General features: G+C 35.9%; 2 protein-coding genes across 3 annotated transcripts; both read right to left on the reverse strand.

Moving 5' to 3' along the window:
• Positions 1-1,867: 1,867 nt before the first annotated feature.
• LOC121766348 (uncharacterized protein At4g28440-like) lies at positions 1,868-3,942 on the reverse strand. 2 transcript variants are annotated; one of them, XM_042162618.1, is made up of 3 exons: positions 3,770-3,942; positions 2,947-3,195; positions 1,868-2,191 (listed from the first exon to the last, which is right to left on the reverse strand). In XM_042162618.1, exons 2-3 carry the CDS (start codon positions 3,134-3,136, stop codon positions 2,004-2,006), a joined length of 378 nt encoding a protein of 125 aa, XP_042018552.1. In that variant the 5' UTR covers positions 3,137-3,195; positions 3,770-3,942; the 3' UTR covers positions 1,868-2,003. The 2 variants fall into 2 exon arrangements, with proteins under 2 accessions (XP_042018552.1, XP_042018551.1); XM_042162617.1 differs by having other exon boundaries at positions 2,947-3,175; positions 3,770-3,938.
• A 15,027-nt stretch (positions 3,943-18,969) lies between these two features.
• LOC121767867 (protein JINGUBANG-like) lies at positions 18,970-24,236 on the reverse strand. Its single transcript, XM_042164196.1, has 4 exons — positions 23,755-24,236; positions 23,637-23,694; position 23,431; positions 18,970-19,644 (listed from the first exon to the last, which is right to left on the reverse strand). The coding sequence occupies exons 1-4, from the start codon at positions 24,170-24,172 to the stop codon at positions 18,970-18,972; spliced, it is 1,152 nt and encodes a 383-aa protein (XP_042020130.1). The 5' UTR covers positions 24,173-24,236.
• Positions 24,237-26,293: the final 2,057 nt, after the last annotated feature.

The following is a 26,293-nucleotide window of genomic DNA, read 5'->3' on the forward strand; positions in this document are numbered from 1 at the left end:
TTCCTATCATCTCAATTTCCTCTCAAATTTTCATATAACAACTCAAGATGTCCGGCGACGGCAACTACGGCGGTTCCGGCTCCGGCGTGTGGGATCTCAACGCCTTCGGCAATTGGGAGACCATGATCAACACACTGGGAGACTCAGACACACTTGTGACGGTGTAAATGACCGCCACAATGGCGGACGTTTCCCGCTACTCGCCCTCCCAATACGCGGCCTGGTGGAACGGAGTTGTGCATATGGCAGCACGACTTGGCCTTCCGACTCCCCCTCCACCTCGACCGCCTCCGGAGGATGATTCGCCTGTGGAGTAGTTTTTTTTTTTCTCCAGATTTGTATTTTAAATTATGTTGTGTATTTTTTTATGTTGTGTGTTTTTTTAATAAAGTGTGTTTGTTTTAATTGAATTGGGTTGGAAAAAAAATAAAAAATGAAATTGAATGAATAGTAATTTAAGGGACGGAGCGTTGTAGGTTCCGTCCCTTAGTTAAGGGATAGAGGAATAAAGTACAGTGGAGCCCTCAAATAGTAGTTTAAGGGACGGTTAAGGGACGGTGGGGGACAGCGTAGTGGATGCTCTAAAGAGCCCATTTGACTTTTGCACATACTAAAATTATAAAAATCTAAAGTAAACGGGACGAGGGTGCTAGTACAAGATACAACTTGATATTTGGATAGTACAATTGATAATTTAATTGGAAAAAAATGCTAATAAATATATCAATGCAACACTTGTGTCCCAAGGCAAGAAATATCGAAGAAGTGAAAAGCATATCAATTTTCAATGGCTTTTCGATTCATCACATTCTTGGCTTGCTTTGTGACCCTTCTTGCTTTTGTCGCTGCACATGAAGGCCACGACCATGGCCACGTCATGGGGCCCGGCATGGCTCCTATGGGTCCTATGGCACCGCATGACCCGTCTACACCAAACGGTGCCACATCCGGTTCTGTGCAGTCAGCGGCGGTAGCAATTGTGGCCGTGATATTTTCTTTCATGGCAGTGATGGAGAGGAGGGTTTGAGATTTGAGTTATTACTCTTCATGATTAATTTTCTTTGTTATGGTTAATTCTTTCCACTCGATTTCTGTATTTTACAACCCACTTTCTATATAATATATTGTGATCTTTGTTGTGTATTTTAATAAACGAGTACTACTTGATAAGTATTTATGAATTTTTTTTAAAAAAATTTATAATGCAAGACGTGGACGTGGGCAAAGAGTATTATTTCGATCGAGAAGATTCATGACTTTCGAGTTCTGAGTTCTGATTTAATATTATCTCTGCAGAATGTGTACTTTCTAAAGTTTTTGCAGTGCTTATAATCTGTATTAAGTAATTAACAAAAAAAAAATAGAAGGGGGGATGGTTACCAAAATTTCATGACGTAGACTTTGAACGAGTAATGAGTTCACGAAGCATGAAAAAGGCAAGCAAAACCTAATTGAAACTAATTTTATGATGATTCTCTAATAAAGTCTTAATTGGATACCAACTATATTATAAACATTGAATCTCAACATTATCACACAATGAAATGCACATCATTTCAAGTTCTGCTCAAATTATGCCAAATCTTGCGACAATCACAGGATTATCATAAGTGATTGTTGTATGAATGAATATAATTATCCTTCGCGGTTAGGATTAATCAAATTCGATTGTCATGTGACATCAATCCTAGTCATTTCAAATTTGAATATGTACACATGCCATCAAATTCAGACTATAAATCTTGCTGTATATATACCCTCCAACGAATCTGGACTCATCTCACATGCAGGTTTTTGTGTCATAAAACACCATTTATATTTAAAAAAAGAGGTAGCAATATGTAAGATTTCCTGCTACTAACAAACGTTAGCATAATGAAAACGTGTTCAATAAATATAAGCTAAAGTTTTTGAGATAGTAAAAACATGTCTCCCGCGGTACAAATTCTAGGCGAAACTGTCTTACACAAGCATAGCTTCTAGTTTGAAAGACAAACTGCTGCTCAGACGACGACATCGATCCGTTCAAACTCGATCAACGACAGGTTGTTGCTCTCATCCACAGAGAAGCTGGCGGCCACCCCCACTTCAACACGACCACTGCGGTCCACAGCCAGCCTCATCGAACCCTTGAACATGTCGATCTTTGCATTCGAGAGGACGAGAGTGTTGCCCTCTTTTGCAAGATCCACTAGCATAAATCAATGCATCAACGTAAGATGAAGCATAGTAAGAATTTTCAGTGTCCAAGTCCAACAACAATAATCATAATGCCTGAGGCCACAATGGACATGTCCATTGTTCGACTCCACCATCACAGGATCTTTAAAATTATTCACTCATTCGCCAAAAAAATAATTCACAAGAGTATTTTTAAGTGGAATGCACAACAAAATAGAGTTGCATTCAAGTCAGAATTTCATTAGCAAACACATATGAACAAAACATAGCATTATGTTAAATCAAATTTCATTAGCACAAGGGCATGGGGAGTTTATGATGTCATTGATGCGATCACATCAATGAACATGAGCAGGATCAATAATGGCCCTTATAATGATCAATCACACATTTGCTTCAAACATTGTCATCGTCGAACAAGGTTGAAATGAACAAGTTCTGAGAATACACATTTCTCCTAGTAATAAGAAGTTAAGAACCCATAACCAATCTATGCAGCTTCCAATTTACCCCCAAAGCCAACGAGCAATGAATTGTTAAAACATAAACCTAATATGAATGGCACTAGGACATGCTCCACCACTACAAAATCATGACAAGAGAGAGGATTCTCTGCTTCTGAAATTCAGATCTCAGATCCACAGTTTAATCCAGCAAGAGGAGTACAATGACTAAAATAAGCCACCACCATAGTAAAGCAATATGATAAATTTGTAATCACATAGTCTGCAAATTTACAACTCAAAATGGTGAAGAGATGTTCACCTTGATCATTTCTTGCAGAAAAAATGATGATTCCTGTCTCATCTCCAACCAAGCACTCAGAGAACCGCCCTTGATTCCGACCTCTCTGTGCCACCATCTTAGCACTGACAACCTTTACAGTTAGATTGAGCCCGGTATCCAACGGACGCAGCTGGTTAACCTTGGTGACTTGCTTCTTCTGGTCAGCCATTTCGAGTATTTTGCTTCTGATAATTTCTTGATACTAAATCTGAATAATATCCAATCACGCTAAGAATGAAACACTCAATAAAATTCTATCAAACAGAAGATCTAAAATAACAAGTCAAAATGACAAACAAAAAACTAAGAAGATTGTAGTACAAAGAGGTAAAAGATCTCCAATTTCATTTCACAGATACATCAAACAGCGTAAAAGATCAGATTCAATAATCTCGACAAGGTACCTAAAATCATCTGAATCTCTGCAATTTCACTTCACAAAGAGCATTAGAGTCCAGATTTAATTTATCTCGTCCAAATCCCTAAAATCATCAGGATCTCAAACCTAATAGCTAACAGTTCATACAGATAACATCATAGATAAAATGGCTCACCCTAAAAGTTCAAAAACGAAATCAAATGTGCTCTATATGAAAGGCCTAAATCATGTGCCCCTAAAAAAAAAAAAAAATTAACACACACGAGCCACCACAAAACCAGATCTTTACCCCAATTTGAACAAGACGGAAATCAGCTATCCAATCTATGCAAAGAACAAGCGATCCAATTCATGCAGATCAAGACATTAGCAAAGGATTAAACATTAAGAAATCGCGGAAACTTAAAAATCAGTGTGAAATACCTCAAGTCGTGCAGATCAAAGAATCTGCAGAGATTTAGAGTTTGGGAGGATTTGGTGTTGAAATTTTGGAGGGGTTTAGCTGCTAAAAGAGTCTTCAATGTGCGCCGTTAATGCCTAGGCGTGTCTCCTTCACTGTAATCCTTTTTTTAAACTGCAACTCATTTTTCAATCTTAATTTTATTGTTTGAATTTTCCTGTAAAATGTAATTTGCGTGTGTTTATTTATCCATAATATAAATATCAGTTTTTATTTATCTACAGGTAAATTCTGAGTTTATGGCGTCATAAATTCTCTTTTCCAAAACCATTTTCTATAGGGGACGAAAACTAGAAACAACTTTTAAATTTTTTATCTTTCAGATATCTATTGGGCATAGTTGATAAGGTCAAACTACTTAGGCCCATTAGAAAAAATAACTACTTAAGCCCATTGGGTTCTGCATCATTAGTGTTAAGGGTTAATGTATTTTAAAAATTTATAGGTTGATTGTGTTTGAAATTATAAAAATGATCAAAGTCTTAGTAAGAGATGTAAAATGTCTAACTAAAAGGCATGGTGTTGACTACGATAATATATTTCCAATTAAGTTTGTTGGACACACTGATTGTTTCTATTTTTATTTTAGTTTTAAATCACACACATGTACCAACCACACTATATACTTTGAACTCTCTTGTGGAAGAGGAAACATCTTATCATAATTTAAACTCTCTTATCTACTAATTGAAAAGGAAACATCTTACCACAAGGTTGTTGACTCATTAAATTCTAGGAAACTTCATTGGTATATTAATTATGAAAATAAAAGCTGGTGTTAAAATAACTATTGGTTATAGATGTGGAAGTGGAAGGGTTAGGGAATTAAAGGGGGGAGAATAAAATTAATGATATTGAAAATTAATTTGTGTTATATGAGCTAGAAAATCAACCCAACTCAAGCTCATTGATAATGCTTTTCTTTAGAATTGGCCCAGTTGAATCTTATACAACAATTAATTTATTAGCTTAAAACTTTAATTTATTCCCATAGTTGCAAAACATAATTAATTCCTATTATAGAATTAAATCTCCTCGTATCTTGTTTATTCCAGCTAGTGGTCGAATCGTAATTTTAATCACATAATCAGTGGAGGGGAGGGGAATCCATAATAAAAATTGAATACATAAAGAAAAATATAAACATTTTATAACTATATAATTACCTTTCTCCATACATTTTGAAAACAGATTCGAATAAACAAAAGATATCAACACTTTCCTTTATATTTGTCCCACAAAGGATGTCTCATTTTCTTTTTTGGAAAAAGTTCTCTCTCACATTAATATAAATATATTATTTTCTCTTCCACTTGACACACAAAACAACATTTTCTAAAATCCCGTGTCAATCCCAAGTGTGTCACCTATTATGGGACGGAGGGGAGTAATAAATAAAACTTCACAAACCTAACCCTAAATGAAGGTCTAACTCCATTCCTTTTCTATTACAAATCCTCTTTGACTCGGGTGAAGAGAGAGACAAATTCCCTCTAGAATCATCCACTTGTATAAGACTAAACATATGCTTATTATTTTGCTGCATATAATAATTATTACTAATATTATTACATTTTACATCGTACCATCTCGACTCGTGATCGTAATTCATGTCTCACCCAAAATTAATGTGAATCTCCTTGTTGTGCAAAGCAGGTTTAGACCCACAAAAATTGACAAAACTCTCACTATTTTGCTCACTAAATTTGTTGAAGATTGGATTGATGTAATAATTGAGGTTTTTGCTGGCCTTTCTTGCTTGAAGTTGGAGCTGCAGCTTTTTCTGCCTCATTCTTTCATTTTTGTGGGCATTTTGATGGCCTCCCAATGCTTGTGAGTTTGCAAACACATTGAAACAACAGGTGCACTTGAATTTCTTCGCCTCGGGTTGCGTTGGCCGAGGCGAAGAAATTCAAGTGCACCTGTTGTTTAAGGTATTTGCAAACTCTCGTCGCTTTCCTCCACCACCAAGGCTTGATCCTTCTCGTGAATTCGAGATGGATCAAGCTCGATTCCAAATAGCTTTAGCTTCTTTTCGGTGCTGGACTTTGCACTTTTTGAAATTGAAACACTATTTTCTCTCATTTTTTTCTTGAATTTTGGTGTTATTTGATGTGATACAAAGATATGTGTTGTGCCACTTCTTTATATAGAAAATTTTATTGGCCTTTTTGACTATGCATTGAAACTTATAACAAGAATAGTGGTACGATCACAAACACCATAGCTGTACCTTAGAGTCAATAAAATATTTAAATAAAAATATAGAAAGAAAACTAATTAACCTCGTGCAGTAATATTAATTTTAATTTTAAACCACCTTTAAAATGTAGAAATGTCGTGGCTGCACCAAAAATATTTCGGTATTCATCATAATCACACTCAATATCGATTATTTATCGTATTTAAGTATCATATTTTATTTCATAATATTGTAAGATCCCTATCATAATACGTGATAACGTACTATAACAAACACTAGCTATTGGAATGAGAATATAAATAAAAACAATACTTCCTCCGTCCGTAAAATACTGTCCAGTTTTGTCATTTTTTTCCGCCTGTGAAAAGTTATCCACTCTGTTTTTTTTTTCTATTTTTGGTAAATGGACCCCTTTTTCCACTAATATATAAATATGAGACCATCATTCCATTAACTTTTTCAACTCACTTTTCTTCATATTTCTTAAAACCCACGCCGAGTCAAACTTGGACAATATTTCATGGATCCGTCAAATTTATCGATTAATTAATACCGTTCTACTTGAGAAATATTAGTATAATACAAATATTCATGCTTAGAGAAGGGGGAATGTGATATGCATCATTATATATTATAATGGGGGACGATTAAAGTCAAAAGTAAAAAATTAAAAGATATGGGTGTATCTGGAATCCGAAGGAAGACGATATAATTATAAAATTCATCTTATAATTGATTTAAGAAATAATGGTTACTTTAAGTTGAATGAACCAACTATAGTGTATTTATATAAATAAAAAAGGATATCTATATTATTGTGGCCCCATCTCGTACATTTCTTTAGATCATGTTCATACAATTTTTATTTAGTCTTGTTAGAATTCTGATTAGTCTGCACTTAAATTAGAAGATTAGCCGCAATAACATGATTTACATCAAAACCCCACATTAATTATATAATTACCTTGCAAGAAAAAGAAAAATATTTATAATATATGTTATTGACCATGCTTTTGGAATTATTAAAAAACTAACTAGGGAGATTAGTTGCTAAACAACAATAATTAACAAGTGGCCAATGCAAATATACAAATTGTAATTAGGGTTTTTAATAAGATCTTAGCATATCCTCTTAAAGCAAGGATTGTGTGCCACAAAAGGTCATACTAATATATGTTGAAAGTGAAATCAAATTGAGTCACCATTTAATTTAATAAAAATTAAAAGGATCCATTTTTGGACCATTCTCAATATTTTTGTTTCACGTGATGTTCTATCTATTAGTCTAGGTCATAATTGTATAATCTAAATACTAATAAAATATTAAATTCCTACTTTTGGAACATGATTAAATGATTTGATTCCTAGGGATAGAAAACTATAAATTCACGAAATACATATTATTAAATACTACTCCACAAAATAAATTCACGAAATATAATCTACCCTCTTAAAAGAGATAAAAGGTTGTAGTAGTATTCTATTGGTCTATTCTCTCACACGTGTTGAAGTGGTGGACTATTTTCCACCATTAATTTGCTTGTTTTTCTCCATAACATTCCTATATTTAATTCTTGATTTCTACCATTATTCTTATTATTTTCTTGCTTTTGAGAAAGGATTCCAATTTTCAATTAGGCATGCTAGCTATCCTCAAACACTTCCTTTGAAAATAGTAATTTATTGATATATATTGTGGATAAACCAGGGGCACTTTGAATGGGTCTACTATACTTTGTGAAAAGTAAAAAAAATGTGCCACTAGTGATAAGTACTATATATATAATGCAATTAATTCAGATTAAAAAAAATACTCTTGTTCTATAAATTAATTAAGATCGGCATCGTTGATTTTTCTAGGATTTCCATTTATCTTAGAAAAATATAATAATACATTAAGAATATTATTGTCAATATAAAAGTTTGTTGTTTCATGTTCAAAGTATTCTCATCCATTTAATAAAAATATAAGACCGTGGTTAGTAGAAAATGATGTTTTGCACCAACATTCATCCATAAATATAATGTTAACAGTGATAAAAGGATCATTATATTGTGTACGGTTGTGTGACGAGGGTCGCTTAAAATATACTACTATTAAATATTCAAAATAAAGTGATTGGATAAGCTAAAGAGAAAGAAAAAGGAGTTGATGCCTATAGCAAAACGTGAAACTAAATTAATTCATATTATATTATTATAATCAAATGAGTTGGTGGGTGGTTTAATTAGTCCATTGATTTCTCATCAATTTAATTTCATCTTCCACCCACCATAGTCATAATAACACAACAAACTTGAGTAAATTAAAGATCAGATTTTCGATATTAACGGGAAATGACGGGAAATAGTTATTTGATCATATGTTTATATTGATAATATAATCTTAATTAGGCCAAGTAATAAAATCGATACGTAATTTAATTTTATCAAGCATGAAATCTCTAAAACCACGCTTATAAAACTATATAAATCTAACACAGAAAGCCAAATTTGACTTAATATTAGCTAAATGTACTTTTATTTGCGAAAGGTCTGCGTTGATATCGACCTTAGTTAAATAAATTATTTTATTATCATTGTTGTTGAATTGAGTGCATAATTGTTGTTGAGCTCATATTAATATGAATTAAGTCCTGCTCTTTTGTTTAATACAACTATCATATATACAATTTAAATTGTAAATAAGAATATCTGATCAAATTGAAAATTAAAATTATAAAGACCAACTGTATGTATGAGATCTTCTTCTTCCTAGACTTTTCGATAATTAAACTTGATTTGTACAATTAGGTAGAGTGTTATTTACGTTTCTACGCCCTTATTTTAATACTATTCGTCGTATTAATTTCTCTCCCCATGCGCGAATAGGAGTTCCGTTTTTTTTTGTCCGTTCGCGAATAGGAGTCTCGATTCATAATTACTATAAATGGTAAAGAGGCTCCACACTCCACTACTCATTCTACTCACTATTATTTAAAACTAATAGTACTTTAAACAAGTGATACTCATATTCCAATAACTTTCCTCCACCCACTTTTCTTATAATTTCTTAAAACTCGTGTCGGAAATAAAAAGGACTCCTATTCATGGACGGATGGAATAGATGCTATGTTAAATAAAAAATATAGTACTATTAGATGTTCCCTCCGTTCCTAAGGTAGTAGAATCGTTTTTTTTTTTACTTTTTTTGCAAAAATGATAAAAAAATATATATACTAAAGTGTAGAGAGAGTAATGCAAGAGAGAGGATAAGTAAATAGGAGTCTTCTCTATATTACCCTCTTTTCACTTTAACTATTTAGTATCATATTTATAAAACAGGTACAATAAAACGATCCAACTTTCTTGGGACGGAGAAGTATCAATTATGATTAGAATAGTCTGAATAAATTCGATCAAACTTAATAACATCCATATATATGATAAATTGTGACTCAATCGATATGTATAGCACGAGACAACTCCTTTACAATATTACTCCATTTTCTTGATAAATTATATATTTGAACTCGAATAACATTTTATAAATACAATACTATACTAGTACCAAATATGTTGCTAGAAAATAATGTAGTGCTATTAATTGCTAGCTCAAAATTGGTATTGGGTTTTTTTCTTCTTGCTATTTTTGTCTATTGTTATATACTGTATATCAAAATTTATAGATTTGCAAATGTTAAAAAATCCAATATAAATTTGAGTCATTTTATGAGTGTGGGTCGTGAAATCTAAAATAAATACTATAGTCGATGTGGTCCGAAACTGCTCGAGCAATGCAATATATTTTGACGTACTATTTTATCATTTGAATTTAATATCTAATTGCATCTGACAACAATAACAGCTCTAGATGACTTGATGCAACTAAATGAAATTTGAAATTGCAGGTATAAAATTAATACTTTTATTACCGTCTAGAAGAATTTTTTATTACAAATAACTCAACAACAGCAGCAAAAAAAACTAACCATATTTGAAGAGATTGATGAATAAAATAAAGCCGGCAACAACTGACATTAAATAAGGTTAACCGATTTCACATTGATTACAACCGTCGTGTATGCACAATGGTTATTAACATTTAGTATTGGGATTATATACCGGCGGAAAACCATGAACTGATTTTAATATGGAATCAAAAAACTCTATTAAATTTGATTGTTGTGATATTAGAGCATCTATAGTAGGGCGGACGATAGTCCGCCCGAACTGTCGTGTATGCACAATGGTTATTAACATTTAGTATTGGGATTATATATCGGCGGAAAACCATGAACCGATTTTAATATGGAATCGAAAAACTCTATTAAATTTGATTGTTATGATATTAGAGCATCTACAGTGGGGCGGACGATAGTTCGCCTGAACCGTCGTGTATGCACATTGGTTATTAACATTTAGTACTGGGATTATATATCGGCGGAAAACCATGAACCGATTTTAATATGGAATCGAAAAACTCTATTAAATTTGATTGTTGTGATATTAGAGCATCTACAGTAGTCCGCCCCATGCATCGGGCGTGCTATCGTCCGCCATTATAGCCATGCGGACGATGCCCGATGCATCGTTCGCGGACGATAGACCTCTCGACACGCATCGTCCGTTGTATCGTCCGCCCCATTACGGGTCACGCGGACGATAGAACGCGTTTTCTATTTTTTTTTAAATTTTGTTTCTTCCAAAATCTATATATATACTACAATTCAATACTTCCATTTTCACTCTCCTATATTTCACTCTTCTCTTCCTCTATTTTCAATTATGAATCCGGGTGATTTCCCAAATCCGAATAGTCCCGACGGATTGCCGATGTTCGGCGGTAGTGCACGGTGGCCGAGTACGAACCCTGACCAATACCGCTCATTCGACTCCAACACCCAGTACGATCCGGATTTCAGCACGGATTCGTACGGGCTCTCCGACATGGATCCGTCCCCCACCCACCCCTCCGCTCGCGGTCGCGCCTCCGCCGCCGGCCCCGCCTCCCTCGCAATCGCCTCGGCATCCGTGCCCAAGGAGTGGAAGGAGAGGAACAGACACCGAGCCCAGAAGTTGCCGCCTCTGGAGGTGAACGAAGAATTTTCCCCAGGGAGGACGAACTACAGCCTCGAAGAATGTGTTCTTTTGACGAAGTGTTGGGTTGATATTTCAGAGGATCCGGTGTTTACCAACAACCAAAAGCAAATCGTGTACTGGGAGCGCATCGCCGAGCACTACAACGAAGCCAATCCGGCGGCCTCGTACAAGCGCCACAGGGAGCAGCTGCGCAAGCATTGGGATCAAATCAAGAAGCAGCTCAATTTGTTCTCGGCGGAGTATACGAAGTGCTTGAGGGGGCAGGGCAGCGGCGAGAATTTGAACGATGTGCGCGATAAAGCGCTAGCGTCTTACATTTCACTGTACGGCGAGTTCAAGCACTACTCCTCCTAGCTCATCGTGAAGGATAAGCAGAAGTTCCAATGAGGGATTATGCACATATCGTCTGCGAGGAAGAGGATGAAGAACACCGCTACCAGTGATTATACGAGCAGCGACAGCGGTGCACCTCCGATGGACCTCAACCAGTCGATGTACAAGGATGAGAGCTCCGGCACACCGGTGTCCTCCCAGTGTCCCATTGGCAACAAAGCTGCGAAGAACAAGGGCAAGGCGAAGGCGACGATCTCGGCCCCGACCCCGACTCCGACCCCGGCCCCAGCCCCGACTTCGGCTGCGGCACATGCATACGGGGAATTGGTGAGGGCCGCCAACCAGAGGACGTTGTTGGACACGCACAACGCCCTCAGGCAGACGGACGACCCGGAGGAAGCCCAATACCTCAAGAAGATGATCGAGAATCTCCAGCGCCAGTTGGGAATGCTTTAGACCAGCCTCGTTTATCTGTAGTGCACTTGTTTTTTATTTCCACTTTTGTAACTTTTTTTTAAATTAAGTAAATGTAGGATTTGCCTTTAAATTGTGGTGCTTTTTATTTATTTTGTTTGACATATTTGCAAACATAAAAATTAAATACAAAATAGAAGTATTAAATGCTATAGAGCGGGCTATAAGGCATCCCACTGCAGGTGAAATGGTAGTAGAAGGATAAAATGCTGATGTGGCGGAGGATAGGGCGCCCTATAGGGTGGGCTATAGGGCGCCCCATTGTGGATGCTCTTAGAGCTTGGACGAGAACTATGGAACCACAAAGAATCTATTTTCATTGAATCTATTATGTTGTATGGTGTGTGTCGTTGTTGTGCATATTGTTGTTTGCTGAGAATCTGAGATTATCAGTTGATTTTCTGTTTTGTTATATGTTGTTTTCCTTTTCCCACCTACGGTAGATTTGTGTGTAGACTAGATGATTTTTTTTAATGTAAAAATGAATAATAATTTGATGGCCATATTATGATAGACTCGAACCCGAGACCTTTGACATTGATTATTAACCAGACTACACTAGTTTGGTTTGGGATGGTTCCTCTATATATGTTTTTGTATTTCATGTTTTAGCCCCAAACATTTTATTTATTGCAAAAAAAAAAATCTTGCTACGATGTACATTATCTGAAACCTTCTAATTGTTCCATGGACTATTCTGTTGGCAACTATTGGTATCGGCATACACAAAAAAGGGGATTCAGTATCATATTTTTTTTGTTTTTTTCTTCTATAAAATCTTCAAATTTATCTAAAACTTGTGTAAAATGTTTTACAAAATAGTACTCCTCTAGCAATGATATGAATTTATAACCGAAAAATATATTTTTACATAAAATTAAAAACATAATAAAAGGTGTGCATTCTCTTGGTGAGAAAAACTGGAAAAATATAAATTAGGCACTGTACCTGAAGAATCAAGTAACTGATTTCATTCATAAGCATGCATATCACTACTAGAAAATTGGCTTGTAATGGCACTTAAAATTGTCACTAGAAAATTACTATGCTGACACTTCATCTATAATGGCACTTGATGAAGTGCAGCGCCGGGTACCTGTAGTAAGAGGTAGTGTGTAGATAGTACATCTATGATGACACTTTTTATGTTGAAGTGCAGTAACAATATATTATAAAGTGCAGTGAAAAGCTAGTGTGTAGATAGTACATCTATGCTGGCACTTTTTATAAAGTGCGATAAAAAAAGTGTAGTGAGAAGCAATTTTTCTAGTAGTGTATTCCAAAAAACAAAATAAGTAGCATAAATATAGGAGGCGCAATCATTTCGTCGTGGAAATTTATAAGGGCACTAACTGACCCTACAACATTATCAAAGAGACGACAACATTATTAACCATTTGAACTTAATTCTCAATTTTATTTGATGCATGCTTCTAGATAACCTCGCAAAATCTGAAATAATTAAAATGAAAAAAAAACTAATAAAATCTTCTCCAGATGCATTTCAAAAAAATTGGAAAAGATGGACGGCATCATTGTTTTGCATAGTCTTAAATTTGTTTCTATATATGTTTGATTCAAATTAATTTTGCTAAATTAACACACTTTCTAAATTAGCTCACAATCTCAAGCTCTTGACTGCAGGGTGTTTTGAATTGTCAGCACAAATTAAGTTCGTAATAAATGAAGAAAACCGAAAGGAAATTGAACCCTAGCTAGCCAGATTCAAACCATAAATTAAACTCAACTAAAAAATATTTATTTCACATCATTGTGTTTAATTTCAAGATCCACAATCACATCATACAAAATTAAACTCAAATAATACATATACTATATATGACTCACAAACTTTGCATTTAAAAACAATCAAACACACATGAATTATCGGATCATATATGAAAGAAAAATACCAAAAAGAAAATCTTGATGAACTAAACTTGGATCAATGGCATGATCATCTCTGGAGCAAAGATCGGACCGTTGTGCTTCGATTCCCCGAGAGCAAGAACAAGGAAGAAGATCACATGAAATTGCAGCAAACTAGCCCCTTTTCAATGAGGAAGAAACCAGGGTTTTCTTCTTGGTTGATGAAGCTAGTAGATTGAGATTTATGTTTTTATTTTCCTTCTTTTTCTGGGTTTGATCTTGGAAATTGGTGGATAGAGAAAGAGAGCCATGTAGTGAGGTGATGATGAAGGTTAATTAAGGAGGTGAGGCAATCATCAACTTTTCTTTGGGGTTTGTTTGAGGCCACTATATCATTGCAGCAACTCTAGCTGTGTTTTATATATGCACTTCACACACGCACACACAGTGAAAAATCATTGGGTTGGCATGAAAACCGAATATGAAAATCTTCTACTTTTTCTTGTTTCGAATTTCAAGAATTAAAAAATAGTACTCCCTCCTCCGTCCCATAAAAATACGTGCATTTAAAATGACACAAAAATTAATGTATAATTAAAAAAGTAAAAGAGAGGAGAAGAAGGGTAGTTTAAAGTAGTGTTAGTGAATAGCGATACCCACATTATTATTAGTATTTAATAAATTGTAATGGCGGATCATAGTAGCATAAGTTGTAAAAAAATTGATGTATATGAGTAATCATGAGTTGGGGACAACTTTTGATAAATGAAAATAGCCATATTTTTATGGGACGGATGAAAATGAAAAGTGTACATATTTTTATGGGATAGATGGAGTATGCCATTTCTCTCTTTATTTATTTTTGAGAGTGTAAATATGCTGCAGTAGTTCTTTCTTGTGGTAATGGCTAGTTATTTTCTTGTATGGAAACATGGTTTATCATGTACTGTATTTTGATTGAAATCTTGCTATCAAAAAGTCTTTGAAAAGTTTGACCTTTTCGATTTATCCCATAAAATGTACTCCCTTTTACAGTTTTACTCTATTTCTCGGCTCCTCAAAAGTTGTCTTTTCGTCTCTAAACATTCTCTTCACTTTTTGTTTCTAATTCTCTGATAATTTTGGATAAGTGAACGTCTAAACTAGATCCCTTATTTCACATTTACTTGTTTAGAAATAGAGAAAATTATGTTTTTAAAAATAAAATAGAGAAATAAAACATTTTTATTTGTCTCTGATGATAAAATTAGGTAGAAAAATCCTAAAGTAATTCCTAGTATGATGGAATGAAGAATGGATCCGGAGTAACTAAACGATGATTTTACAATATCCACTGCATAATCTGCATTCATTTGTTTAGCACTATAGTACTTACTAGTACTATATTTTTAAAAGAATCATCATTCTTATATGAATAACAATTCTTGTATCTACTATAGGGATGTTATCAAATCAATAAGTAAAATTATGTCAAAAATCAAACAAATCTCAATCATTGGATCTTGTGATTTAACCGTTAGATTAAAGTCATATGTCATATAATAATGTAGATTGTGTAGTCTAATAATATAGTTCGGCTAATAATGTAATGCGTTTTAATCTAATAATATAGATTGTGTATTCTAATAATGTAGCTCGGCTAATAATGCAACGTTTTTTAGTCAAATAATGTAGCTCGGGTATTATTATTATAACAATCCAATGTAAGGATCCAATAACTGAGATTTGCTTTGATTTTTTTTTTACAGAATTTCACTTATTGATGCGCTCACTATACTTATATATTATGACTCCTATTAGACCTAATATGCATAACTTAACAGATACGAAGACTCAATTTTGATAAATTAAATAAAAATATTTCAGTAGTACTAGCTAGTACTATATATAGGATTCTTATTATAGCATGAAAATTCACATGACTTGATTAAATATTTTGATATTAGAATTTGATTCTCATAATATTATAAAAATATTTTTGAATAAAATCTCAAAATATTTCAAAATTATTATAGGGCCCAAATTCTAGTATGGATAAACAATACCCAGTTAAATAATGGATGTGTTATAGCGTTTTGGTTGATGTCCAATAATGTCACCGTAAATAACTTATCAAATCATATCAACACCAAAATTTTGTTGTAAACCATAACAAATCAATAGTTTATATAAATTTTAAAATTAATATAGAAAACTAGAATTTGGTAATAATTTAGAAATATTTTGACAAGTTGGACAATTTCATATGTATGTCGTGTGGGGTTTAGTGAGGAGAAAATAGTGTCACATTTTACCTATTTGTTGGGCATAAAGAGACATGATTTACAAAGCATATTTCAGATAAGATATATAGACGTCATCTCTTATGGTGAAGGTGCTATTAATCGTCATAAAAATAAACTTGCAATAGTGGTGTCTACTCAAATTCTCATTTCTCGTAAATTACATTAATATTTTATGTTGGCATTGTACTATAACTATATATTATCTTAAAAATTCATTACATTCTAAATTAATCTTTCTCATGATAGTCCATAGTTATTCATGATCACTATATAATTATAGCCACGATAAAGAAATTGTTTCGAGGGATCTCAGTTCTCACATTCAATGCATGCACGATTAATACAAAAACTATAGTACTCCTATAATGATCAAATTATAAATAAACAAATATGGAGTTCCAAGAAATACTGATTCTCTATTATCATTATTATTCCGAAAAAAAAAGAATAAGAGGAATTTATGGGGCCTGCATTTTCTCAATGATGTAAGTGGAATTTCGTTATTTTTGTTCTTTTGCAGACTGTCTATAACTATGGAATCATGTCATTTCCATACATAGTTGTCGGAGGAATCACTTTGGACTTTTTAATTTCCTTTTTTCTTTTCCATGATTTATTTCACATTTTGTAACACAGAAAATAGTGACACGAGAACTAATACATATTTATTGATAATATATTAATATTCACGAGTAATTGACAAATTAAGCTGATATTTTCCGTACTTCTAAATTATACTGTATGAGATCAATTTCATGTGATTAATCTGTTTAATTGTCTCCAGCTTGACTAATTACTTTCGACGAATTCAAAAATTGAAAATTGGGCCTTCTGTGGAGTATTGGGCCTTATGTAATGGGCTATAATTATTTTGAATATGGGCAATCGTTATGAGCCCATACATAAGGAAAGTTGTGACTATTGACCGTTTTCTAAAGAGAATCACAATGAGTGAGAAAATACCACAAATTAAAATTATGTGAGTGCGATCATGATGCATGACTTGTGCAATATCGTTGTTTATTAGATAAATATAAGTGATATGTATAAGAGCGTATTGCTTTCTTTCTTCTTTTTTCCCTAGAAAGTATTGTATTTCTCGTGCAACATGGGTATGAAGAAGTCAGATTCTTGACACAATATCGTTGTTTATTAGATAAATACTAAAAATATAATTACTAGTAGCATACTATTTTAAATTAAATATATTGCATTGTTCCTTTCCCATGAACCATAATTTACTTTTTGTCTACCAAAAATAGTCCTACATCAACGCAACGTCAATTATTCTTTAGATATAAAAGTGCCCAGGGTTAAATTGATGAAGCAATTATGCCTTTAACAAATAAAATTAATAGCCAGATAATAGATTAGGCAGCATATATATAATGGACTTTTATTAAGGGACTTTTTAACTACCATACCTTTTTTTTTCACGTGGCTACATTAACCTGATAACACGAGTCCCACAATGTAAAGAAAAGTTTAATTATCCTTATATTATGGGATTAATTTAATTTCATGAATTTGTCTTTTGTCTCCCATACTGCAATGGATATCTTAATAAAATGCTAAATATTTTGGAAACTAAATACGCGTAAAAAAAGATGACATATGTGTGAATAATATACTCCCTCTGTTCCACTTTAGGAGTCCCGGTCACTTTTGCACACCCATTTTATAATAATCATAATAAATAGTTAAAGTAGAGAAATGGTAAAGTAAGGGAGATAATAATGTAGACAAGACTCTTCGCTATATTACTTTCTCTCTTACTTTACCATTTATCCACTTTAACTATTTATTATGATTTTTATAAAACGGGTGTGCAAAAGTGACCGGAACTCTTAAAGTGGAACGGGGGGAGCAATACGGAGTTCTACTAATATATACGTGGTAGTAGTGGATAGTGGTGACTTGTGATAAGCTATGTTGGCAACCAAATTGAATTAATTAACTGAATAAAATCTAAGAAGGTAGGAATTAATTTAAAGCCAGATATCATATCATTCTACTGATTTAAGCTGACTACAATTGCCACGAGATCCAAGTGGAATTAATTTGAAAAAGTAATTTATAGAAAGCTCTAAAAAAATAAAGTAGTTTACGTATTTTATATGAACAAAATGGATTTATCATTTGTGAAATAAGGTACATTAAAACTTAAAAGTGTTTACAAATGATTAATTATGTATTTATATCCAATGCACTAGTTAGATTGTTGGATTTTGAGTTTTATATTTATGAAATAAGATTGGACGAAAATAAGATTTATTAAGTGGTCTACTTTCCAATAAGGTTTTCTTTTGTCAACTAAATAGAGAGTCAGTTGATGTAATCAAACGACCAATAGCACTCCATTAATATCGATTCTAAAAGATATTTTTAATGGTGTACAATTATTAGAAAAACTGAATTTAACCGTTGTAATTAATGTATCATTATCACTCAATCACCATTTTATTTATATTCAGTAATGGAAATATTTGATCTTCTGGTTAATTAATTGATTGTTCATTCGGAGATACTCTTCAATAATTCATCTACGGTAAATCATATCACCTTAATTATTTTCAATAAAATATAGAAAAACCTATAATCAATTTGCGTTCTTACGTTCATTAGTACAGTATAATAATACACCATATAACATAACGAATGAAAACACAATTTAAATAATAATCCACAAACAAGCCTCAAAGTCTCAAACTACACAATCAACTCTCAAATCCCTAAACCAAAAACATCATAGAAAGAATCTCAAGAAAAAGATTTCAAAAGCGCCTAATATTTCTCTCTCTGTATATATATTTACAAAAATATTTCCTCCCTACCAATAAAATTTATGAAGAAACCCAAATTTTCCAAACCTTAATATCAAAATCCAAACCACCACTATAAACAAGGTAACTACTCCCTAACTCATCCCCTCACTTTTCTTATCAACCTCACTACACCTCCCATCCAAACGCGCCACTAAACATTTCACCGGACATTTATGCCCTTCCAATACCGCCAGGCAAGAATAGCTATTTCCACTCCCTCTCCTCCACACTCTCACACTCTTATCCGCCGATCCACTGCACAACACCTCCGCCACCACCGCCAAACACAAAATCGCCTTCCTATGCCCCCTCAGCGCCCCCGCCACCGCCATTCCGCCACCTCTTCCCTTCTCCCACACGACGATCGACCGATCGCAGGCGCCGGAATAAAGCACACTCCCTTCGGTGCTCAGCGCCAGCGCATTCACGGCTGATTTATGCTTCTCCAGCGTCGCCACGACCGAGTGCCGCGACTCTCCGTCGTTGCGGCGCCGCCACACCTTGATCAGCCGGTCGGCGGAGCCAGTGTAGACGCTGCCGTCGACGGACGCCGCGACAGCGTTGATCGCGTCGTCGTGGGCGGCCTGCACCGACTCCACGCACCGGAAGTCGGTGCTCCGCCACACCTTCATGCTCCGGTCCCACGACACGGAGTAGAGGAACGCGCCGTCCGCGGAGGCGGCCAGGGCCGCCACTGCGTCGACGTGGTGGACCCACGTCTGCCTCCGGTGGCGGCGGACCTCCACGTAGCTCCCCGCCGAGAATAACTGTTAGGATTCGCACACACAAGGCTTTCACACACTCAATAAGATCACACACACACTCACTGTTGTATGAGATCACACAATGCAGAAAACACACACACTCACACTTTGAGTATTGAAGATGATAATCTTGGAGAGAAAACTGGAAAACTCTTTATTGATTAAACTCTTCTCTAAACTACATACACGGTGAGCTATTTAAAGCTCTATAATCAAGTAGCAACTGCTACTAACTAACTACAAGAAGAATCAAGAAAGCAAGAAGAATAACCGCTACATCCCAGCTAACTAACTGCTGCTCCAACGGCTAGTTCGGCTAGGTTGCTTCTTCCTTCTCGGTTCAAGACCGAACTCCTTCCTCGGTTCAAGACCGAACTCCTTCCTCGGCTTACAACCGAACTCCTTCTCAGCTTACAACCGAACTCTTCCTTCTCGGCTCATTCCAGCTCAACGCCGAGCTTCCTTACCGAGCTTCCTTACCGAGCTTCCTTACCGCTGAGCTTACCGACTTCTGCCTTCTTCTTCTCGGCTAGTTCCAGGCTAGTTCCAGCTCGGTAAGCCGAGCTTACCGAACTCCTTTCTAGCCGAGCTTCTTCCAACTGAAATGAGCACTCCATTATTACAATTCTCCACCTGAGGGCTCATCTCAGTTCTTGCACAAACATTGATCAATTTCTTGCAATGATCAAACTTGTCTCTACCTGGAGACTTTGTTAGCATGTCAGCCGGATTGTGCAAGGTGTTAATCTTAATCACCTTCACTCTCCCCTTTTCAATCTCATTCAGCTTGGATTTGTCCACCAAAATCCATGTTTTGTTCTTGAGTAAAGACTCTATTTCCTCATTCATGGCTTCAATCCATCTTTCTCTATCTTTGCTCTGCATAGCTTCTTTATATGTGAGTGGATCTGCACCATCAATACTTTCAGCTGCACACAGAGCATAATACACAACATCAGAGAACTTTGTTGGTGGCCTTGTTTCTCTTCTAACTCTGTCCCTTGCAAGCTGATAGTCTCTGATAGAGTCTGATATAGACTCACCAGCCTGGTTGCCCTGAGTTGGAGCCTCTTCTTTATCTGAATCAGACTCACTCCCTGAGTCAATAACTCCACCTGCTCCTAGGCCAACCCCCACAGGCTCCACCTTGAAGAAATCACCCTCATCTTCACTGGAGTCCAGCTTATCTTTCAGGTATGGCATCTGATCCTCCAAGAACACCACATCCCTACTCACCAAGACCTTCTGCTTACCGGGCTCAATACACCAGAGCCTATACCCCTTAACACCCCTCTGATACCCCAGCAAGATACATTTCAGAGCCCTAGCTTCAAGCTTACTTTGCCTAGCATGAGCATAGGCCACACACCCAAACACCTTGTATTTTGAGTAGTCACTATGAGCTCCATACCACATGTAATCAGGAGTTTCAGATTTCAGGGCAGTAGATGGGCATTTATTGATGAGATAGGCTGCTGTATACACAGCCTCACCCCAGAATCTGCTGCTCAAACCAGACCCAAGAAGTAGGCACCTCACCCTCTCTAGGATTGTCCTATTCATCCTTTCCACAACACCATTTTGCTGAGGATTACCAGGAACAGTCCGGTGCCTCTTCATACCCTTCTCTTTACAAAACAGATCAAACTCAGCAGACAAGAACTCTAGGCCATTGTCTGTCCTTAAGCATTTAACACTTCTACCCTTCTCTAGCTCAACCTCCTTACACCATATTTTGAACTTTGTGAGTGTTTCAGATTTTTCTTTAAGAATATATACCCACAACTTCCTTGTATAGTCATCAATGATAGCTAGATAATACTTTCCTCCACCAATTGAACACACCGGTGAAGGCCCCCAAAGATCACTATGTATGTAGTCTAAAGGGGCTGTAGAAGAGTGAATACCTGTAGGATAGGGTGCCTTCTTAGCCTTTCCAAGTATACACTGCTCACAGGGGTCCATCTTGTTGAAAACTCCAGAGATCAGACCCTTCTTGATGAGTTCTTTCAAGCTTCCTTCAGCTGGGTGGCCCAATCTCTTGTGCCATAGCATTATGGAATCATCTGACACTGCATTGCTTTCTCCATCAACAGCCTTAGCCTTCAGATAATAGAGAATATGCTCTCTGTCAGCCTCCATCATCACTGCATCTCCAGATTTCACAAACAATTTTCCTTGACTCATCAATATGGTGAACCCTTTCTGCTCCAGCATTCCCAATGAGATGAGGTTCCTCTTCACTTCTGGAATATACCTCACCCCAGTTAGGATCTTTATAGAGCCATCTTGTAGGCTTAGCTTTACCTTCCCTATTCCTTTGATCTGACAAATGTGATTATTACCAAGAACAACCGTACCCGATGCTTCTTGAAGATCATGAAACCAGCTTCTATTTGGGCACATATGGAAGCTGCACCCCGAGTCCATTATCCACCTATGACTGACCCCACTATCACTGATATTCATGAGTTGAGCCGGGGGATCAGCACTCTCCACACAATCAGATTGATTGTGTCCCTCAGAGGCCATCTTTCTCTTCCATGCATGACAATCTTTCTTCAAATGTCCAGGTTTCTTGCACCAATAGCAAGCTCTGGTTTCCTTCTGAGCATCAGAACTTGAGGGTTTAGGGCCCTCAAACTTCTTCTTGAAGTTCTGCTTCTTGAACTTCTTCACATTCAAGGCCTCTGCAGCTTGAACATTGGAGCTTGCAGAGCCTCTGTTGGCTGTCTTCTGGAGTTCTTTGACCATCAAGGCTGAATAGACTTCTGCATAGGTGATAGGTTTATCTCTTCCATAGATAATTGCATCACTTAGCTGGTCATACGAGCTAGGCAAGGCATTCAATGTGAGAATGGCCTTATCCTCATCTGAGATCTTGACATCAACAGATCCCAGGTCATCAATGATCTTGTTGAACTCCTCTAGCTGCTCAATGATGGACCTATCTCCAGAAAAACTATAGGCATACAGCCTCTTCTTGAGATACAGCCGGTTAGCCAAGGATTTGGCCAAGTAAACTTCATCTAACTTGTCCAAGATCTCCACCGCAGTCTTGGCTTCTTGAACTTCCCTCAAGACCTTATCTCCAAGGCACAGAATCACTGCAGAATGTGCCTTGAGCTGCATTTCCTCCATCTTTGCCTGAGCTTTTTCATCAAGCACTGGAGCCTTTCCTTTCTCCTCTGGTTTTGCAAGAACTGCCGCCAAGCCTTGTTGAATTAAAACCGCCTTCATCTTCATCTTCCACAGGCCATAATCATTCTTGCCTGTGAACTTTTCTGCATCAAGCCTTGCTGCCATCTCTGAAACCGTTTGATCCTCTGCAAATCAGCTTCAATATCCCTTTCCCACAGACGGCGCCACTTGTTAGGATTCGCACACACAAGGCTTTCACACACTCAATAAGATCACACACACACTCACTGTTGTATGAGATCACACAATGCAGAAAACACACACACTCACACTTTGAGTATTGAAGATGATAATCTTGGAGAGAAAACTGGAAAACTCTTTATTGATTAAACTCTTCTCTAAACTACATACACGGTGAGCTATTTAAAGCTCTATAATCAAGTAGCAACTGCTACTAACTAACTACAAGAAGAATCAAGAAAGCAAGAAGAATAACCGCTACATCTCAGCTAACTAACTGCTGCTCCAACGGCTAGTTCGGCTAGGTTGCTTCTTCCTTCTCGGTTCAAGACCGAACTCCTTCCTCGGTTCAAGACCGAACTCCTTCCTCGGCTTACAACCGAACTCCTTCTCGGCTTACAACCGAACTCTTCCTTCTCGGCTCATTCCAGCTCAACGCCGAGCTTCCTTACCGAGCTTCCTTACCGAGCTTCCTTACCGCTGAGCTTACCGACTTCTGCCTTCTTCTTCTCGGCTAGTTCCAGGCTAGTTCCAGCTCGGTAAGCCGAGCTTACCGAACTCCTTTCTAGCCGAGCTTCTTCCAACTGAAATGAGCACTCCATTATTACAATAACCGTATGCAACGGTCCACACCGGTGGGGAGTGTGGTTGTCAGTTTCAGCTTGGCGATAGCTGAAACTGATGAACTACCGTTTGATGTGACATTTGCCGACACATTGGTCTTAGCCATGCTTATGACATGGTCTTTGATCCGCCACACGTGGATCTTGCGGTCCGCGTGGGCGGTGATTAGCTTGCCGTTTATGAAGGTGATGGATTTCACGGCGGAGCCAGTCTGGGCAGCGACGTACATACTGGTTCCGCCGTGCGAGGCGGAGGCACGAATTTCTCCGTTGGAGGGGCCGCTAAAGAGGTATTTCCCGGCGAGGGAGAGGGAGAATATGTAGGAGGAGTGGCCCTTAAGGGTGACTAGGCATTGGTGGTTGGCGGCGGCGACGTGTTCGAGGGAAGGGACGGAAGGGAGGCTTAGTTGGGAAGTAAGGGATGAATTGGAAGATGACGAGTCGGAAATATGGCTGGTTTGATATATTTGAGAATATCTGTGTTTGTCGCAATTGCAAGGCATTGGGCATGGGAGAAATCTACCCATAATTTCTGATATTTTGTTTGTATTTAGAGGGAGAAACGTAGGGATTAATTTGAGGGAAATTTTGATGGGGGATGTGATGTTATTAGAGATGAAAAAATGAATTCAAACATCAAGTTTATAAAGTAGTACTCCATAGATTTCTCAACTTGTTGTGAATCAAGGCGCATGTTAGCCAACTTTTTTGCTTTACTTTTGTGTAGGGTTGTTCTTTTTAGTAGGTTCATTTTCGTATTTTTTTTTTGTATTATTTTAATTATATATATGTGATTTGTCTATTACTCCATAAGAAAACGTATGAGAAGATACAACCTCACGTTCAACGCTAATAAGATGATAATAATTGCACTATAGTTAAATACTACTACAAAGCATATATAATAACGGTTTGATTTCACTATTGTAGAAATTTTGTATTTTACTCTATGGAATATTATCGAATAGTATTAAGTGTAGTACTACTAATTAATGAATATCACTAAGAGTGGAACACGATTGCATTAACTATTCCTATAACAATATAGTAGTACTCCTCCCTCCCTATACAAGATTGATAACATTTTAATTACTGTACGTATTATTTAAATTGATATCATAATATAATTTGTAGGCTGAGTTGTGCATTTTGCAAGCCTAACTAGCTAGGGGAACAAATTTATTTAGTAAATATAGTCAGACGTTGGTAAAAAAGAATATTCTTTGATAATTTAGTTATACGTATTCGACTTTAACCCTAATTCTTATTATAACCCTATAAACATACCTTCACGAGGGAAAAAAATCAGAGGTTCCATGAAAGCACTGGATTCTACTTTAACCTTATTTAAATTTAATACTGATGAGATAAATAATTTTTTATTAGTCTTCCATCTTGTTCACATTTAATTGGCAATGAGTTAGCCATTACATGTGTTAGACCTTGACCATACCACTAGTTCTCTATAATTACCATTTTAAGTTTGATAGTTTAACCATGCTAGTTAATCTTTTCCTTTTATATTATCCCTAGGAATAATTGAGATCTTTGGTGATAATTCTAGATTAGTTAATAGTAATTAAATAAAGTAGTTTTCGGTTTCTTGTAGTTAATGTGTTGTCGGACCGCCTTAGAATTTACTTTGTCCAACATTTTGGTTTTGAATTTAACAATTTAGGATCACATATTTCTTAATTAATTTATAATTGTTGGATAAATAAACTAGAAGCATCAGATTTGGGTTTGGTATCTTTGGCAAGTATTTTTTAAAAATAAATAAATTGTCCTTGTGATGTAAGCCCGGGGCCGATGCTACATATTGTGGATAGAGTTTGATTTATATATGAAATAATTTCAACAATTATAATTCGTAGAAATTAAGAAAAAATTTAATGTAAGTGCAAATTGATGAGGTGACATGATAGATAAATTAAATTTAAAGTGCAGAAATTGATAGCAGCACGAACAGATATAGATAATCGTTACTTTTTCTTTAATCCTTTTAATTTTATGTTTATTGGAAGGAAACATAGCTCTTTGTAGTTATGAAAAATCACGTAAGCCTACAGTAGCAGGCAAAATTAAAGGGGGCAATTGTTTCCTACTAAAAAGACATTGAATGATGAATTAATATCATTCAGACTAATCCAATCAATAACTACGGTAAAATACTTATCAATAAAATACTAGATTGCAAAATTATGATGAACTTTAATTTTTATTATCTAAATTTCAATTTGTGAATACAGTGAAATAATATATAATCGACATTCAGTTAAACTCGACCTAAAATACATTCGTGGTTAGAACATAACATTAGTATAATATTATCCGTTTTCACTATTTTGGTTTTAGATCATTCTCCAATTAAAATACCTAACTCATATTAATTGAATTGAATAATCATTATATATTACTTGCAAATTTACTTATTTTCCGATGTGGCGTGGTTTGCACTCCAACAGACGCGCCCCGATGGCCCAACTACTCCATTCAATAAGGAATTTTGTTATGATATGATGTGGTCCAATTCTTGAAACTAAAAAGGCCTTGGAAGGTTCCATTTGAACAACCATTTTCCAATTTTCTGAAATAATAAGTCCAAAAGAATACCAAACATGGTGGACTAGTTACTCACAATGGCTACC

This window comes from Salvia splendens, chromosome 15 (genome assembly GCF_004379255.2).
Source record: "Salvia splendens isolate huo1 chromosome 15, SspV2, whole genome shotgun sequence".
Classification (NCBI taxonomy): Eukaryota; Viridiplantae; Streptophyta; class Magnoliopsida; order Lamiales; family Lamiaceae; genus Salvia; species Salvia splendens.